This window comes from Harpia harpyja, chromosome 22 (assembly GCF_026419915.1).
Source record: "Harpia harpyja isolate bHarHar1 chromosome 22, bHarHar1 primary haplotype, whole genome shotgun sequence".
Lineage (NCBI taxonomy): Eukaryota > Metazoa > Chordata > Aves > Accipitriformes > Accipitridae > Harpia > Harpia harpyja.
Window position 1 is genome coordinate 6464201 of NC_068961.1, and position 19359 is coordinate 6483559.

General features: G+C 37.5%; 1 protein-coding gene across 8 annotated transcripts in view; it reads left to right on the top strand.

The window, feature by feature from the left end:
• The window catches only part of NLGN4X (neuroligin 4 X-linked), a 184381-nt gene that overhangs the window by 39786 nt on the left and 125236 nt on the right, over positions 1-19359 (top strand). For 7 of the 8 annotated variants that reach the window (XM_052773955.1, XM_052773954.1, XM_052773960.1 and 4 more), the window contains one exon: positions 16338-17183. In XM_052773955.1, coding sequence (XP_052629915.1) covers positions 16712-17183 — 472 coding nt within the window. In that variant the 5' untranslated portion in view covers positions 16338-16711. The remainder of the gene's footprint in view (positions 1-16337; positions 17184-19359) is intronic. The other variant, XM_052773961.1, reaches the window with a different exon arrangement.

The following is a 19359-nucleotide window of genomic DNA, read 5'->3' on the forward strand; positions in this document are numbered from 1 at the left end:
TGATTTGCAGTCTACGCTTACTTAAATAACGTTACTAAAATAGGATGTTAGACTGAAAGACATATATTTGGACTGCTTGTAGATAGCCTTTAAGATTAATATCTTTTGCATGTAAAAGTATAGTGCAAGAGTCCTTGCAAAGAGCATAACTGTCTTAATTATGAAATATTACTAAAGTGTTTCAGTAATCTGAATTCCCTTCTTTCATTGTAGCAATTTCTAATTTAATAATTTTTTTTAATATAAAATACACAAAGCTCTGTGTAAAGCTCTAAAAACTCTTTTTCCATTTGTCATGCATCCCTCCAAAAAAGATACAGATATACATAGAATGACCTGAAATGTAAACCCAAGAAAAGGATGGAAAGAGCTCCCAGATATAACACATTAGTAGGCAAATGAAGCACACCTACTTTTAACGAGTGGCATAACAAAAAAATAACTTTTACTGTAACTAATTTCCAATTAAAGTTACCAGTAAGTTTTCACTGCGTAGAAAAACACGTGCACCATATTTATAGATTATTAATTCAAGGAGTAAAAAAGAGGGGTTTTTTAAAAGTAAAAGTTCTCTCCATGTCCAGGTTTTCTTTCTGAAGCTGATCTTAATGCTATCCAAACTCATGTAATGGCATTTCTGTCCTTTTACACTGAGATGCTTTTGTCAAGGTGAGTGGATGCACATTGCAAAAATTCTTTGGGGAAATTAAGTTGCGTGTACATACGAAATTCATGTTATTCTGATCCAACTACTTTGGTTCTGTTGATTTTAGAGAATTAAAAAACCCCCAAACCTCAGATTCAAGACTTCTGACAGAATTACGAAGAACTATTAGGATAATTATTAAAATTGGGAAAGCTATAAATATAACAAAACTTATAAAGAAATTTTTCTATTCTGCAATGCATGCTAATTAAAATCACATCACAGCACAAACTGATCATAAACTAACTTTAATTTAGCTATAATTCGGTTTTCAAAAGATTTATTTCAAATGCTGTATTTCTATGTCATTTTGTTTTAAAAATGCAAGCTATCCTTGGGGAATTATAATTCTTTTATTTTTCATTTGAATGATATTTGATTGGCTTGTTTCAATGACATTTTATTTTAAGAACTGTCTGATATTGTATTCTTGTAAGAAGATAACATATGTATTCAACAAATTGATTGGAAGGCTATTGTTTGTTAGCAAAAATATTCATGTGAATGTTGTGTCTAGTGATTATGGTACACTAATTGTGAGTGAAAAATACTATTTATTGCATATGTCCCAATCTTTTCAATATATTTACGTTTAAAGGAAGTAGTAGTTTATCTGGGTAACTGTGTTACATATTGATTTTTTTTTTTTTGTCTTGACATCAGAAGCTACTTTTTTACTGTGAGGGTGACTGAGCACTGGCACAGGTTGCCCAGAGATGTTGTGGAGTCTCCCTCCTTGGAGATACTCAAAAAAGGTCTAGACGTGGTCCTGGGCAACAATTTTTAGACGTCCCTGCTTGAGCAGAGGGGTTGGACCAGATGACCTCCAGAGGTCCCTTCCAACCTCAACCAATCTATGATCCTGTGATCTTAATTTAAGAGCAATTCAATTTTTCTTCCCATGGATTTAAAGTAACAGTATGTCCCTTTCACTTTCGTTACCTGGAAGTATCAAAAAGGAGGGAAAAACAAACAAACAAAAGGTTATATTAAGTTCATATAATGATGATTAGTCACTTGAAAAGTTAGGGGATAGATAATTAAAGACCGAGAGCCTCTATTGTTACTACAGTTCTGTTTAAAGGAAGGTGGTTGCAAGAAAAATACTTTATTTGGCCAAATGAAATGGAAATAAATATTTTACAGGCTACTGAAATAATTTTTATTTCAGATTTTTTATTAAGTGAAGTAGAACTGATTGAGTGCAATGGTGTGAGGCTACAATACAAAGCTCAACCAATGCCAGAACTAGAATCTGTTTTCCGTACACTTAGAAGCCATCACAACTGAAAACAAAAGTGTAAACAGTGAGGTAATAAGCTACATTAGGGTACAAGAAATTCAGCTCTGCTATTTTCAGCGTAAACTGTAAATTAATTTGAAAGTAGAATTAATTAAAGAACACGTATCTGAAAGACAAAGCTTTGATTCTTGATAGTGCAGAAACCAAGTAATCCGAGTTTATTAGTTTACAAAGGAAGAGTTTTCAATAGATGAGGTTGACAAAGAAAATGAATGTCTTAGAATTTCCACTATGGAAATTGGAGCTGGGACAGAGCAATCACAGCAATAACACTAAAAGATCACTGTCTTGGCAGCTTCATTGTCTTTTAGAGTGTGGACTTTTCAGTGCTTTTAAATATTAGCAAAGTATTAGTGAAACAGTGTTCTGAGCTTGTTAACTTTGAAATATTACCACAATATGTTATGAGTTAATTTTAAAAAAAGGAGTTAAAGAATTATCAAAACTTTTGTGCTTCTTCTGATTATGATGTTCTGGACTAAAACATCAGACTTTTTTTTTTTTTTTTCAAATGACCTGCAGTTAAAAACAAATTGGGGTTAATTTGGTGCAGAGTTTTTTTGTGAAAAATTATCTCATGGAGAATTTACTTTAAATCCTTAGCTGAACAATTTTTACCTATGGTTGTTCATGGTTTAGCATTTGAAATGTATTGGCAGGAAATCAGCAAAATCAGGAAAAAAAAAGAAGTAACTCAGAGTTTCTGGTAGTGCACAGCTTTTTGTTTGAAATATGAAATATGTAATCAATATTGCCAGAATATGACAAGGGCACTTAGAGTTTTTAGTATCAGCAGTGTAAATCTGATGTCCAGAAATACAACTATCTTGGTGCAAGAATTTAGGAAAGGTAATTGTTACAAATATGCTGAAATTGTTACAAGATTTCAATATGCCAGGAAATCAGAGGCAGAGAAATAATGAATCAGAACTCCTGGATGGTTATCTCCTGTGCACGTGGGAAACAATATTAAATTCTGAAAAGAAAGTGGTTAGCAACTTGCCAAGGTGATACTTATATCATCCTTTTGGGGGGCAGACTTCAAGGAGAGTAGCAGCTGTCTAAACAAAAGCAAAAAGGGTATTTGATTTTCTTGTTCTAGGAATCAGTAAAAATACTCCTGATAAAATATATGTGCACTTTCCCACCACTTTAAAAATAAATAATTATATACAGCAGCAAGCAAGACCTTTAGATGATGGATCTTTCTCTTTCATGCCAAAGAAGGCATTATGGAAGGAATTATTTTGAAGAATAAAAGTGTAAGTCAGATCAGACAGGAATTACTGACATATCTCCAATATGAGGTAGAATAATCTTCTCCTCTGTCAAAGGGATTTAATTGTCTGCCCTGACCTCCATCTGTTCTATTAATTGACTGCATTAGTTTGTGGTAGATATTTTTGGTTGGTATTATGTTTTATTAGTAAGATTTCTTAAGATGATACAATAGAAGCACACAGGAAGCCGTTACTCCTGCCATGTGACAAGGTGTATTTTTTTCAATCCTGACCTAAATCAGTTGACCGAGGGCAGGAAAAAATAGATCAGTTCTTCCCAGTTAATGTGGCAGCTGCAAATTGTCTTCTATTCTAATTTTTCTGCAATATCATCCCATATGGATATGATAAAAGGAAAAAAAAAAACCAAACAAAAAACCAGAAATCCTTTAAAAAATAAATAAATTCCCTTTACAAAATAAAAATCAATTTGACATTGATTGAATTGATGGGCATATATCTTTCTCTAAATATCTTACATAGATGTATAAAGAGACAAGGGAAGCTAGAAAGAAATGACCAGGGAGAAGAAAAGATTGTAAGAAAGAACTATGATTTGGAAAAAAGAACAAGCTAGTGGTGTGCACTCTGTGAGAAAGATTTCAGAATTAGACAGGATTGAGAAGGCCATGTGCAAAAGAGGAAGAGGATGGAAGATAGAGGACACCTTTTCAAGCAGGGGAGAACAAGAATAAGACAGGTCTTGGAAAGGTACTGAGGCATAATGTTTTTTCACGAAATCATATTGGTAAAAGTCGTTTCTCCTCATTATGAGAGGTGCTACTGTATTTGCTTACCTTCTCCTGTTCTTTTTTCAACTTTGATCAGAAATTTATACCATGTATGAATCCATAGTGCAGTTAGTGTGAGTATTGCTGTATGTATGTGTTACACAGTGAAAGAAATTTGTGAAAAATCGTATGATTCATTTCTCTATCTGTTTGCAATTTTGAAAGTGCCCATGTAGTTTTGCAGTCCTGTGAAAACAGGTAGAGTGTGCTAAATTATATGATAATAATAGTGTTGCATGCGTCCTGTTAGAAAGTCATTCATGAACTGCATTCATTGCATCAAAACAGTCATGGGAAACGTGTTTTCTGTCAAGTTGAGATACAGAAGCAAAATAGCCGTACATTTCTAACATAATACTGTTTCTCCACAAACCTATCAGTTCTATGTTAGTAAAGACTAATGTTAGGTGTAGATGGTGAAAATGGATAAACTTGTTCACTGAGATACGATTTTGCTTCAAGGAAGATACCATGCAGCAGAGTTTTCAAAATAACACAGAGATGGCTATGGGAATAATAATAATAAATTGGAGGATAAAAAGAATAGAATGGTAAGTAAGCAAATACCTGAAGTTTAGTCTAAACTCTGTATACTGAATTTCTTACCAATGGGTGCTGCATCATCTTTAATCAACCATCAGCAGAACTAATGAAGAACAGACAAAAAATATTAGAAACTTATAGCAGAATATGCTCTTCCTGATTTTAGTCATGAGGACCGGGTTCATGTATGAAACTAACAGGAAGATGACAAGTTTCTTAACTTTGTGTATCATGGTTATAGAGATAATTCTGTATATATTGGTAAGAGGTGAGAGAAGGAATCATCTTGCTGTACTTCAGCTATTGGACAGTTAGCTGTCTAATCTATGCTAATGACGTGGGCTCCTTAAACATAATCTTCAGGATGTTTTCATGGTGGCTGGCTTCAACTTACAATGTCAAATACCTATGTTACAGTGGGAAGAATTGCTGCCTGAAGTGTATGCTTCTGGTTTAGACAGAATATCTAACTTTTTCACACAAAGTTAGTGCGACAAACATGAGCTTTAGTGATGGGTCCAAAGTGGAGAAGGTACCTTTTCATTATGCTAGGCAAAGATAGAAACTTTCCAAAAATGGGAGTGGAAGGGTGAGCAGGAGGAGAAATGACAATTTCTACATTTGTTATTGACTTTCCTTTTCTAATTGGTTACCAGTTCTATACACTACAAAGCAAATACGACGTACTACGTTAGAGTCCTGAAAAGCCTTTGATGCAAGAAAATACGGTTAAGTAAGTGTGAGATGGCTTTGAAGTTATGCATGTAGTAGAATGATAGGGGCTGTCATGCAGATCATTTTTAGGAATTTATTTTATTTTTTTCACCCAAGAGAAAAGCGTTCACTTAGTAATTCTGAGATTTCTTTTGGAATTGTTAAAAAAACATGAAAGATGATCTGATTTTTATCACTTGGGGAGGGTGTGGTTGGAAATGGAGGACCCTTTTAACTGAATAGAAAATTACCTACAAAACATTTGATTTTTATACCCTTTTCTTTTCCCATCCCACTCTAGTTTTCTGTTCTTTTCCTGCTGCCCTTTTTGGCAACAAATAGATTAATCTGTAACAACAGTGATTAAAAAAAACAACCCAAAACTCAAGTAACTGATAGTGAGACATCTTTTTCAAGCTTGTGTGTGTATGGAATTATTCTTTGTAGTATATCTTCTTGCTACTTTGTGTAACAATTCTAGAATTTGCATTTCCAAAGGAATGGAAATTCAGAAGTCTGTTTCTTACATTTCTAGATCATGTTGTTGGATTCTGCTTAATATTTACTCAGCTTTTATTGTTGTTTTACAGATTAATCCCACTTTTGCTGTTGTTCTTGTTGTGTACATCCTAACATATATCTGATGTAAGATGACAGCCATATTTCATTAATTTTGGGGGGGAAACATAACCTCATTTTCTGTATTTAAGCAAAAAATGTACACTATGTAAAAGCAGGCACAGTTAACCTTGGACTTCAGGCATCCATCAGTGGGGAGGAAAGACGTGTCTGGTTCTGCCCATGAGGGTATGTCTCTTAGTAAATAAAATGGTCCAGGTCCTGTTCTCTGCCCCTGTGGCCACATAGTATAGCACAGCTTGCATCTCTCTAGTGATAATCTTTGTTATGAAAAAAAAAAAGAAAAGAAAAGAAAAATAAGAAAAATATTTGCCTTGTTTGTACTGTCTGTGGAGGAAAACCTCCGGCTTGTCCTATTCCCTGGTCATGACTGTGCCTTGGCTAGAAGGTATGAATACTGTGACAGCTCAGTGCTGGAGCCCATGCTCTAGCCCTACTCAGTTTACTGCTTAGACCCAACTTCCAGTGCTTACTGCACTGGCCTAAAAACAGACTAAGATCTGGATCCATAATGGGACTTCTCGTCATGGTTTAGGCCCAGCTGGTAACAAAGCGCCACGAATCCGCTCGCTCCCTCCCCCCTGCCCCTGGCCACGTTGGGATGAGGAGGAGGAAATGTAAAGAAACGCTCATGGGTTGACACAAAGATAGGGATTGTGGTCACGGGCAAAAACCAGACTCAACTTCAGGAAAAACCAAAATCAATTTAATTTACTACCAACCAAACCAAAACAAGGATAATGAGAAGTAAACCCCAACCTTAGAACACCTTCCCCCCATCCCTCCCTCCCGCCCGGCTCAGCCCCACTCCCGGTTCTCTCTCCCTCCTCCCCCCGGCAATGGGGGCTGGGGTCAGCTCGCCACACCTTGTCTCTGCCGCTCCTTCCTCCTCAGGGGGAGGAGGACTCCGCACACTCTTCCTCCACCAACTTCTCCAAGGTGAGTCCTTCCCGCGGGCTGCAGTTCCTCACAAACTGCTCCAGCGCAGGTCCCTCCCACAGGCTGCAGTCCTTCAGTCCCAGCCTGCTCCAGCGCGGGCTTTCCCACGGAGTGGCGGCCATCTTGGGGGCCTCCGCTCCCCGCTCCCCTCCATGGCTGGGGACACACAGCCTGCCGCCTCACCGCGGGCTGCGGGGGCATCCCCTCCTGCCCCGCTCCTCCTCCCCTCCTTCCTCCCTGACCTCGGTACCCGCAGAGGGGTTCCTCTCCCATCCCAATCCCCGACTCTCCGCAGGTTTCCCCTCTTCACTCCGCTCTCCCAGCGGCGCTACCGCCGTCGCTGAGGGGCTCGGCCTGGGCCAGCGGCGGGTCCGGCTTGGAGCCGGCTGGCACTGGCTCTGTCGGACATAGGGGAAGCTTCTAGAACCTTCTCACAGAAGCCACCTCTGTAGCCCCCCCCGCTACCAAAACCTTGCCATGCAAACCCAATATGGTTGCTGTATGGTAATATTCTGCTTAGCTTTTTGGGGTCCACAGTATATAATGTAATTCACAGCTCCCAGTACTTATGTCAACTAGAAGGTTAAGAATTTCACACTTCATTATGAATTCAGCATGACAGTAAGCAGAGTATATGACACAGACTCTCTTCTAGGCAGGCTTTTAAGCTCAGTGTTTGGTGGGGAGAGGGGAAGGCAGTAGGCAGCGTAAGAATGCCTGCCTTGTTATTGTCTCCTAAGATCTAGTGAGTGATTCAGGTGATCCTACCCTTCATAACATTTTGTGGAGACTTGTCTTGCTGAGACAAGCTCGCTCTCCTCTCAAATGTAAGGGGTTCAAGCCAATATTTAGCAGGAGAAAACCCACTAAGTTAGAAGGAGAGCAGCACAGGAACAGAAGTTGGAGGACATTCTTCCCTTCTGCTGGTGAAGCTGTCCACTTTCTAGCAAAGAAAGAAAACTTAAGGGGAAGAGTAAGTTGGAAAAAGTTCGATGATGTGATAGCATAGTAAAGATAATCCCCAGTCCCAGTTTGTATTTCGTGAAGTGATTCTCCTACAAACTGCATAAGGCTGGCTTGAAAATAAGACTACCTGTCCATGGGAGTTTCAGCTTTATGGGGCTGCAAAGCTACAGTTTTTTCGTAGTCCAAAAGTGAGAATCTTGGAGCAAAAGTCTTTCGGTTTACGATTGACGGTGCTGCACACAGTCCTTATAGCCATCCCAACCTTATTTGAAATCTAATGTTTGTAACTTGAAAGAGGGTAAGTGTGGGTTTACACTTATTCAGGTTAATGAGGGTAGTCACTCAACTCTCTGATTTCCAGGATGAGTGCATACTTGTGACATTATCATATGAATGAAGGCGGTATCACCATCTTGTAACTGAACTAGGTAATGCAATGAAAATGTCATGCCTGTGTCTCATTTGTAATTTGGTTCTTGGAATTTGTGTAATAGAGCAGCAATTGGGTTTTTTGGCCATATAATATGTTGGGGTGGGGGGGCTACATGCCCGGCTGGTTTAAATTGCTTTTCCCACCCTGTTTTTTGTTATTATAACATTTGTAATGTTTCCTCTTCTTAGACTGGAATGCCAACAGGAAGATTTCAAATTCTTATCATTAAATAGCCTCAAGAGATCAAATTGCCTAACAATCAGTCCCTCAGACAGTTTCTCAGTTGGTACAGACAAGACTTCTAGTTTCTTCCATCCTTGAGGAGGGCTTAATGGTGAAGAGAGAAAGAGAGGAATGAGATCTGTGAGTTTCCCTGTTTAATATTTAGACAAAACCTAATAGATTCCCTGAAGAATCTCCCTTTTCAGTCATTTGACCTTTCTTACTGGAGAGAAGTTAGACCCATTCCATGTTGAAATGTTTATTTTTTATGTCTTGCAGTGGTAATAGATAATGAACTTTGATATTTTTGAAGGTTTGTTCAAAGTATAAAGGTCTACTCTGCAAACCTAAAAAAATTTATAAAGTAGTGATTTTTGTTTGTGTGTTTTAATTTTTTTAATATCCATAAATTATTTTTTTACTCCAGGCATAATATAATTTTTACTATACAGGAGCTTTTGCCTTACAGAAACTCAGGGCTGAACATCCTTTTTCAGATCATAACCTCTTTTGGAGTAACACATCTGAATTTAAGAAAACAGAGATGTAGAAAAGAAATAGAGAGAGACCCAGAGAGTGTTACATTTCTTTTACAAGGTCATATCAGAAGTAAAAGCTGGAAATGAAGTCAGCAGTTGTGCTAGACTGTACTGATGCTATTTTTTGTACATTTCTCTAAAATATGTACTTGAAGAGTAGTATTTTCTTAAGACTTGGCAGGCACAGTTAAACAAAGACTATCAAATAAATGTACCTTGTGATCATTGTCCTTTTTAGGCTTTGGACTCTTTCTGAACAAAGAAGACTTAGTACCCTGTCACACTGCCTTGCCATCAAAGTTAATTGCTGCTTTATTATTTGAGAGTGTGTCATGACCACTCTTGTATTCTAGCTTCAGACATTTGAATGGCTACAGTGTCCATTCAGTCATAAGAAGATATCATGAATGGTCAAATTTTGATCTGAGTGGAACACAGCTGGCATTTTGGGATAATCAGTAATTTAAAGTTTACGTTTGTAAACAGCTTATGCCATGTTTTTCCCTCCTAATATTGACACCTCATATTTATTTGCAATCTTCATCAATTTATCTCAGGAAGCAAAAAGTATCATGAAAATTGTCTAACCACTGAAATTTTTCCATGCTTCTTATGTGCAATATCCGTTGAAATTAGAGTTCAAAGTCAGTGAGATAAGTGCAAATGTCTTAACAGAGCATTTCCAGTTAGACTTGGGTCCTCCTGGCCATAATTTCTTTTAGCATTTTAAATACAGGAAAAAAATAATGGAAACTATATCTGTGATTGTTCAACAACAGCTTTTTACAATTAGAGCCAAACACCTGATTTGTTACAGAATTCTTAAGAAGTATATTCCTTTGTTTTTTTCTTGAAAAGGAGTGATGATCACACTTTTTCTTTCCCTCCACTTGCTTTTCAAATTGTTTTCATTATTGAGAGAACTGCAGCTTTCAAAAACAATGTAGGGACCACACAGCTTTTTCTTATAATCCCATTGTTCTTTTTGATAGTGTATGAGACTGAGAAATTCAGAATAAGCGTGGTAGCTGCAGGCAAGAAGCAATGATAGGAAATAAATGTGTGTCCATTTTCTGAAAAGTAAGTGGTGATTGTAGTTTCTAACCTGAGGGACCTACTGACATTGTCCGAGCCTATCTGAGAGACTCACTGGAGAAATTTATAGGAGGGTAAATGCAGCATGTTATTTGAAAGAAAATAAAGCTGGTTAATTTAATGTTATCATATAATTTGTGTTGCTTTTCAGGCTTTATTTCCATATTTTAAAAAAAATTATATAAATTATCTACTTTTGTCCTGTTGTTTTTAACCATCTATCTTAAGACCAACTTCAAGATTCATAGGAGCATAGTGATGTTTGTGTAGTTGGCATTTATTTTCGCTTTAAGAAAGGATACATCATAGTTATTAAATTTGTGTCACTGATATTTTACTTTTCATTTCTATTTTTTAAATCTTCAAGAGGTTATTAACTGTGAATTAATGAGATACATTAGAATGTGATGTAAAAAACAAATGACAGTATTCTGAATCACTAAAAGCCCCTCCAGTCCCTATTACCTGCTGAGCTGCTGTGACTGAACAGCAGTGTACTACCACAGAAATCATACTTATGACATATATGACATGTAACTTGGTTAATCCATTAATAATGTAGATATGTAGTTCAGCTACTTATCCCTAGTGAAGTTTATAATGCTAAGTTAGGGTTATTGTACGTCTATCTGGATTTGGGTTTTGTTTGTTTGGGTTTGGGGATTTTTGTTGGTTTTGTTTCTTTTTTTAATAATTATTTAATAATACATTGTTGAAATCTATTCTTACTGGGAAAATGCTTACAAAAATCCAACAAAATAAACATACAGCTTCTATCAGGAAAAAGAGTTTCTCATAAGACTCTACTGCGTGTTAGTTTGAAGCCAGGCATTGCTATAGTTACAGTTTTGAGATTTAAAAATATCTGTGATTGGCCAATTTCAGTTAATAACCTTCCCACCAACCTTCTAAGTAATCCAGTCCAGAAGCTGCACATTAGTTCAAGATTGATGTTCCTTTGTGTTGTTCACTATGACTTTGTCTGACTTTTCTGAATGACTTTATGTAGCATTGAGGAAGAATGAAGCTTAGCTCATTTCAATGTATCAAGAAAATAGCCCTAGAAACTGGGAAAAAAATCCTAAAGAAATTATAACTGTTTTTTTATTTGAAAGATGGTAGACAAAAATAGTATGCATTTACTGATATTTGGAAGAAGTGTTCTTTTGTTATTGAGCAAACATTTTGAATACAGTGATGATTAAGAGATTGCAGTGCTGAATTTGAGGTAGAGGAGCATTTAAACCTGCTTTGGGAAGAGCTGTTACAGAAAACAACTGCATGATTAGTTTTCTGCTAAAGTCCCAAATGATATATATGTATTGCTAAAATTAATACTGTAGGCATATTCACAAATTACTATGCCTTGGGTAGTTCTCATTTACAGTCTCCTGCCACTACATTAATTTATTATAGTTTTATGTATGTTTAAAACAAGATAATATTTTTTAATTACTTCTATTAAAAAACCCTCAACAAACAACCCCCCCCCCAAAAAAACCAAACCGAAAAAACAAACCACTGTAAAACCACTTTACTTCGTAATTTTCAAAATTATATCTTTCAAGGGGAGGAAGTGAAGGGAAAGAAGAAAAGCCACAATGCATATTCTTGGTAAATGAAATATTTTTGAAATCCGCATATTCTGTGAAATGCATTAAAGGCTGTACAAAATATCACTATGAAGAGAATCTGAAGTTTTATTGATTACATTATTTGTTATTTTTGTTCTGGTGACTAGCCAGTGTCTCTTAGGGTTCAGCTAATCAAGCTGACTGTATGCTCTCAGAGCGTATGTCTGAAGAGGGGGATGTGGGTGTTTAATCCTGATTCTGTATTGAGATGAGACCTATGTACACATCAAAACCCTTGGGCCAGGGCATTTGAGCAGAAGGGAGGGATGGAGACTGAAGGTGGTCAGCGAGTGAAAGCAGAGGTGCACAGTAGTGCACTAGTTGGTTTAGATAAAGCCTGAGAAACCCTAGGAAATCTGTGCAGTCCTGAGTCTCGTGTGCTCATATAATTTAGATTTGTGTTTGGTTTTCTTGTGACCGTCCATGACCTGAACAAGCAGGTCCAAAAAACTGGATATCACTTTAGAGTTTGCTTTTCTACCCTGGAGCAAAGAGGACTTTTAAGCCATGTCTCATGTTTCCCCAGCAGGTACAGAATTAGCATAGAGCTACTGACATACTCATCTGCTCAAGTTGAAAAAGTGCTAACTGCAGATCCTGGAAACCATCAGGTTAGTCCTGAAGGCCTCATTCATAGACTATTTGAGCATCTCGAAGTGTGGCTCAGGGCATAGATTTATAATAGAGTACAAGTGGTGGTTCTAGTAGATGCACATCTGTGTTAACTTCAATCTGCATTTACTTCAAAGGCCATTAATGTCCCATTAGCCTCAAATTATACTCCTCTGCCAATAAAGAAGTCATGTATGAATGTATGTGATTTCAGATCTTCTTTGACTTCTCTTTGTGTGTTGTGTTGCCAGAAGTTGCCATTTTAATCTGAATATTTTGATTTGGATTGATTGTTTTTGATTGTTTGAGTGGGTGGTGCTGCCAACTAGCAAGTTTTTGCAAGAAAGTTTGTACACATTTTTCTAAAACTTAAGCAGTTAAAAAAAAAGTCGTGGAAAAAATATAACACTATTAGTGATAATAAATACACATGGCAAGTACATTTCTTCCTGTAGACTCAAGTATGGAAAGGTGTATTAAATGGCTGACTGGATACATATAGATGTGCATCAAACTGCACATTGTTTTGGTATAATATCTAAAAACATTCTAAAATGCATACAGTTTTCTGTATAAGATTAATCTCTCATTGCAATCTGTGACTCTCTGTTTACATCTTCCAGCCTTTTTAACGATGCACATAGCAAAATCAGCTAGTTCGTGAACATATAGCTAGCATGCCTTCTTCCTTATCTCTTGATACTCTTACTGAAAATTATTCCATGTATCTTTGTGTATGAATGTGTATGTATTTCATGTGTGAAGCTAACCTTATGAAAATGGTAATTTCTCTAGTAATGAATCAATAAACTGAAAAGTGGGATATTTTCTGCCTAATACTGCTTGCAAAATAATTTTCTTCATGAGACTTCTGTTTAAAGACTTACTGTATACAGTGGTCATACATGATTTATTACTTATGTAAACTTTTTGAAAAGACCTGTTTAATAAGAAATTATTAAAAACTTTGCTTCTGGTGGCACTTAACTAACAGTAAGTTTTAATAACTAGAACATATTACAATAAATAGTGGTTTTATTCTGACTTATCATCATAGAATTGCTCTTTTATGGTATATACCTTGCCTGTGTTAATGCACTTGTCACTCTCTGCTGTTTGTTTATGCCTTTGCACTGGTTGGCAAAGGTTGCAGGTCTGTTATAGGTCAGGTAGTGGGGCTGAGAGAGCTGGCTATATTCTGTGTGTTAGCCAACGGTTTGTTTCCTTATGGATTCAAGATCCTTAAAATATAAATGTCTATATGTGCATGAATCAGAAATGCAAACTTTGTGTATACTCCTGTTAAGATACAGGGGAAAATAAAACTCATTGTATAAGTGGATTTAATACCCACAAAACTAACTTTTGTTGGTCTTACTTCCTTGATAAGGAATCAGATAGCAAATTCAGTTCCAGGTCTATAATGAATGTTTCCCTTTTCCTGTCCTTTCACCTTATTCAAAATAACGGCATATAATCAGATATTTGATCCAAAGACACCCTGTAATTAGTATGGGTAAATATTATTCAAGTCACATTTTTGACAGTTGTATAGTATCTCCAGTGTGTGTATCAACTGAGGATTTCCACTTTCCTTCATGGTGTCATTTTTCATTCTCTCCATGCTGGTAATGTGTTTACTGTTGTTTATTTGTCATTCCCATTTTGTTTTCTTGTTCTGTTTCCTCATTTTTTCATTTGCTGTTTGCCCAGACATCTTTCCATTTTTCGTCATATGGATCACTGTCTTTCCTTCCACCTTGTCAATTTTCTCAATGCTTTATTCCACATTTCTTTTTCTTATAATGTTATTACAAACTTTGGCAGTGTGGGTATCAGGGGAATGGGATCTGTTGCTCTTCCCTGAGCACAGAGTAAATCCTCAGTTGGCTACGACTAGAAAATCTGCTTTGTGCTTCATGGTAAGAAAAGGGTACCAAAGTCAGGATGGGAGAGAGCATGAGGGAACACTACCCAAAATGAACTGCCTGCTGCTGACTTCTGTTGTTAAAGACGGTAGCAGAAATCAGAAGGGAAGGCGGTACTTGAGGAGGAATTTTGCATGGCTGGTAGCCGGCTGACCACTCTGAGTGCCCGGGAGCAGCCGGACTCTGTCTGCCCCAGGGGGGAGGATGAGCCAGGAGCTGCGGGCACTGCAGAGCTGGCAGGGCAACACTCACTGACGGGGCATCCTCCTAAAGCACCCCACCGAGGCTGGGCTGGGGACAGGGACAGGACCCTGCCACTGCCCAATGATCGTCAGGCCAGGCAGGGTGAGGAGACAGGTCCAGAGTCAGCCTGGGGACCCAGTCGGGGCAAGATCCAGGCTGGGCATGGGGCTGGGCATGGGGCTGGGCATGGGGCTTCCTGCAGCATAGCTCAGGCAGGGTCCGATGGCCCTGGTGGGGTCCCTGGGGACATGACACTTGGAGCTGTTACTGATTTGTCCTTCAGAAATTGCGCTTAAATTGCAAGTCGTTTGGAGGCAGCATCTAAGCCTATTATCTACCAGTGAAAATATCATTAGAAATTTTTGCTCACCATAAATAATATGTATCTGATATTTTTCTGGCCTCTGGTGTTCAGGTGTTTCAATATTTTTGCGGTAGGAGTGCTAAAATGAAGTCATTGAAGAATTGCAGGGGTTTTGAGAGAATGAAATATCTTTCTTTAAATGCCTTTCCTTGTCTCAAAGAATCAGCATAGATGTCTCCTGTGGTTATTTTTGGGTTGTTTGGGGGGGGGGTTGTGGGTTTTGTTTTGGGGGTTTTTTTGTAATTTGAAATCACTGTCAATAGCTACTTAACTTGGTTTTTTCTGCTCTTGAAAACTGACTTTATATCTTCATGAGATAGAGTCCTGACTGAAAACGGGACCTGGTAGTCCACTTATACAAGTTTTATATATAATTTTGTGTTCTTCCTATCAAATGTAAAGTATCAGGATCAGTTTCATATAACAAGGATTTTTTAGCTGCGGAATTGCTATCTGTGGTTTTGAGTTGAATAGTGGGTAAAAAGGAACTCCTTTGTTTCTTTGGGCAGGGAGAAGAATGTAAGTATTAACAAGTGCTATGTGTTTGTTTGTACTACTTGTAATGGTTAGTGTATATATATGTGACTTGTATTTCATTAAAAACTAACAATTATTGTATGAATTGCCTTCTGTCTAAAAATTAAGAGTAGGAGCATGCAAGAAGGTAATGTTACATAGTTATAACACTATGTAGGTCAAAATCTGACTTCTGAGAGATTGTATCACTTTTTTTTCTTTTCAGTTTCCATTGTTCCTGTTTGTCAGACATAGAGCAAAGAAAACAGATATGAAAACCAATAACTTTGTATCTAATTTTGATTAACCGTTCTCACACTGGATTTGAACTAATCTAATGCTATTACATTAATTGGAATTTCTGAATTAAATGGCGGTAAATTAGGTTGTCATACAGAAGAGTGGGCATACCTGTGAAAAATACTATATAGAAGACATATCATAACAAAGATTATCCAATGCAGCAAAAGCTTTAATGAATGTTTCCTGTGGGAGTGCAAATATGCTTAAAAAGGAGAAGCTGTTTATTTAGGGCAGAAAATACCCTGGAGGTAGCACTTAAATGTGATACCCTCCTGAAAGCAGCGATGTTTGGGCTGTGGTTTGGTTTGGAAGCATATACAGAAGCAGAAATGTTTGGTTTGCGGCATAACCTCTGACAAGCTTGTGGCTTCAGTTTTCAGCTCTCTTACCTTATGTATCTTTGGAAACACATAACTAACCATGGTGCCTAAAGTTCATAAACCATTTGTGGGCCTTGGCATGGAAGTAGTGTGTGAATTTAATTAGAGTGTTTTTAATTTTTTTTTTTATTTATGCCAATATGAATGTGTCTGTTGATTTGAATTGCTTGTTTTTTCTTGGTCACAGGCTGACTGAGTGGGCTGAACTTCACTGGAAGGAACCATTTCGCTGGGGAAGTGGAATAACTGCAGATCTCTCCCCACACTACTTGCTGGGAAGTGCTGTGTGTTGCTAGGATTAAGCCAACGCTGAAATCTGGGATGGGCCTTAGGGGCAAACACTCCCTTGTTTCTTCTGACGTTGGGATTTGTCTACGGCCAGTCAGCTGAGGTACCTACCACACATCAGCTTTTGGTTTTTTGCTGCCTGAACAAGGTTACGTTTTCCCTCACTTCATTTCCTTTTGACTACTTTTTTATTTTATTAGTTTTCATCTTCCTTGACTGATTAATTTTCTCCTGGCTGTGGAAAAAAGAGCCCTGCTGATGTTGATTTAAATAATGTCGAAACCAATGGGACTTCTATGGCTGCCTTTGATCTTCACCCCAGTGTGTGTCATGTTGAATTCTAACTTCCTCCTGTGGATAACTGCACTGGCTATAAGATTTACTCTCATTGATGGCCAAGCACAATACCCAGTTGTTACCACGAATTATGGCAAAATACGTGGTTTAAGAACACCTTTGCCTAATGAGATCCTTGGTCCAGTGGAGCAGTACCTGGGTGTACCTTATGCCTCTCCTCCGACTGGAGAAAGGCGATTTCAGCCCCCGGAGCCACCGTCGTCTTGGACGGGTGTCCGCAATGCCACACAGTTTGCTGCCGTCTGCCCGCAGTACCTGGATGAGAGGTCACTGCTCAACGACATGCTGCCAGTCTGGTTTACAGCCAATCTGGATACTGTGGTGACATATGTTCAAGATCAAAATGAAGATTGTCTGTATTTGAATATCTATGTGCCCACAGAGGATGGTAAGTACTCTTAAGGACCACACTGCAGTGCACTCACCAGTTCTGCATATGAGTAGTAGCCAGGTCTTTAAAGCATCTTGCTCAGTTTCCTCCATATTTTATCTGTGGAAATAGCTCATGCCTCTGAACACGCATTATAAGTAATACTTGGTAGATTAAACATGCTTGCATGATTTCTGTCTCATGTTTCAGTGTAACACCAAACCGCAATTTCATTTGCAGGCAGTGGCCAAGGTGCGTAAGCCAGCCTTATATTTACATCTGAACTACAGCTGAGCATCATTCACAAAAGAGGAAAGGGGAAATAAACATTAACCCGAAGTAACATATTTTCGCATGCATGAATGGTAGAAATACTGCCACATACTAATTTTTAAAGGAGAATTTCCCTAATTATTTTTTCTTTAGTTTTATTATAATATCTCTGAGCCTACTGTTAACTCTGCTTGGTTTTAATAGATAACAGAAAATGGTTATAGTAGTTCAGTCTGCAGTTTTTTTCCAAGTTTTTTACCTATAAAACTTTTCAGTCCAACTTATTTTTCTTCATTCACTAAATTTAACATGAAGTAAACATGATTTTATTATGCAGAGCTGAACAGGTGGCCTTAAACTTTCATCTGTTTTCTGCAATCCTTCTTTCTCAGGAGGGCTACTTAAAACCACCTTCTGTAGACAAAAAGGATGAACACAATTGGTAACACACAACTCTTTGAACGTTTTCGTGATCTCAATCTTAAAAATTCCAGCTTTATGGCATGCTGAATGTATCTTTTGTCGTTCTGAATGGTATTGCTTCCTACAGACAAGAAGACCTGTTTTCATCAGGCCCCAAATGAGTTAAGTTTATTGTGTATCACAAGGAAATAAAAAATTGTGCTGGCAATTATATTTAACATTCTGCTAAAAGCCAGTCCTTTCAGCCACTTAGAAAGTAGTTACCGATGCATAACGTGACAGATTTCTCCCAGATATGCAAATCCCTTCATTTTAGCTGAGGGTTTGATTTGCATAACCAAGGCATTGTTATTTCTCAGTAACCATACTCTAAATATGCAAATTTTGTACTTTGATTATTATAATCCTTCTGCCTTGATTGGCTTCTTTACTCAGAATTTCCAAGCTGTTTGCCAGCAATAAACATACCACCTTCTTTTCCTGTTCCTTCGGCTGCAGCAAAAACTTGAAAGCTAAAAATAAAGGAGTAAGGGTTGGGAATACTGGGAGCTCTGCAAACATAAATACTACCAAACTGCTTAAATGAAAAGTGCTCTGAAATAAAAGCCGTGTTTATGGGGGCTGCTCTGTGTGCATGTGTGTGTGTGCGCACGCGCGCATCCCTGTAGATGAAGGAGCAGATCTTTCCACTCAGTTCTTTCCCTCTTCCAGTCTCATTGCACTGCATCTCACTCCTTGGATAATAACGTAGATAATTCTTTCCCAAATTTGTTTATGTTCTGGATTTTATCCTGCAGCTTTTAATTAGTCACTAGGGTAAGCTTGCCCTAAGAAAGCATTTCAGGTTAAGATTTTATTTGTTCTCACTGAAGGAATATCAGCTCTGCTAACTCAGTCTTATTTTAAAGCCCAGTGTTAATAAATTCATATATTCCTTCAATCTAGTAATAGTAAGTTTTGTCCATTAATTAAGGAAGACAGGAAATTAGACATGGAAAAATATATACAAATGTCTAGGGAAAGAATAGTTGATATCAAATGGGTAATAATAAAATACCGTGTGCTGAATGGCTAACAACCTATAGAATTCCTCATCTTGCATGCAATAGCTAATGGCATTTGCCATTAGATTTCGAATAGAAAGGACTGATAAATTTAATTTTACTTGTTGTAGACCTTTTTGTCCACTTAATTCTGCAAAAAGTGTATCTTACTCTTCCTCCTGGTTTTAGATTATTATTTTTACACTAAATAGCATGTAAATGGAATCTATTTTGTTTTGATATATCCTCTTCAGAATATAAACCCATGCATAAAAGAATATGAATAATGAGAGACAAGGTATGGTGTCAGTGATGGGCTGAAGGCAAGATTGTTCCTGTACAATATGACAAGCATTTTTAACAGGTTCTAATGGGGAACAAGAAACTTAAAAATGAATAAATGGAGTACATGGTGTTTTAATTGTATGCTGTATATCTTATCACTAGTTAAATAT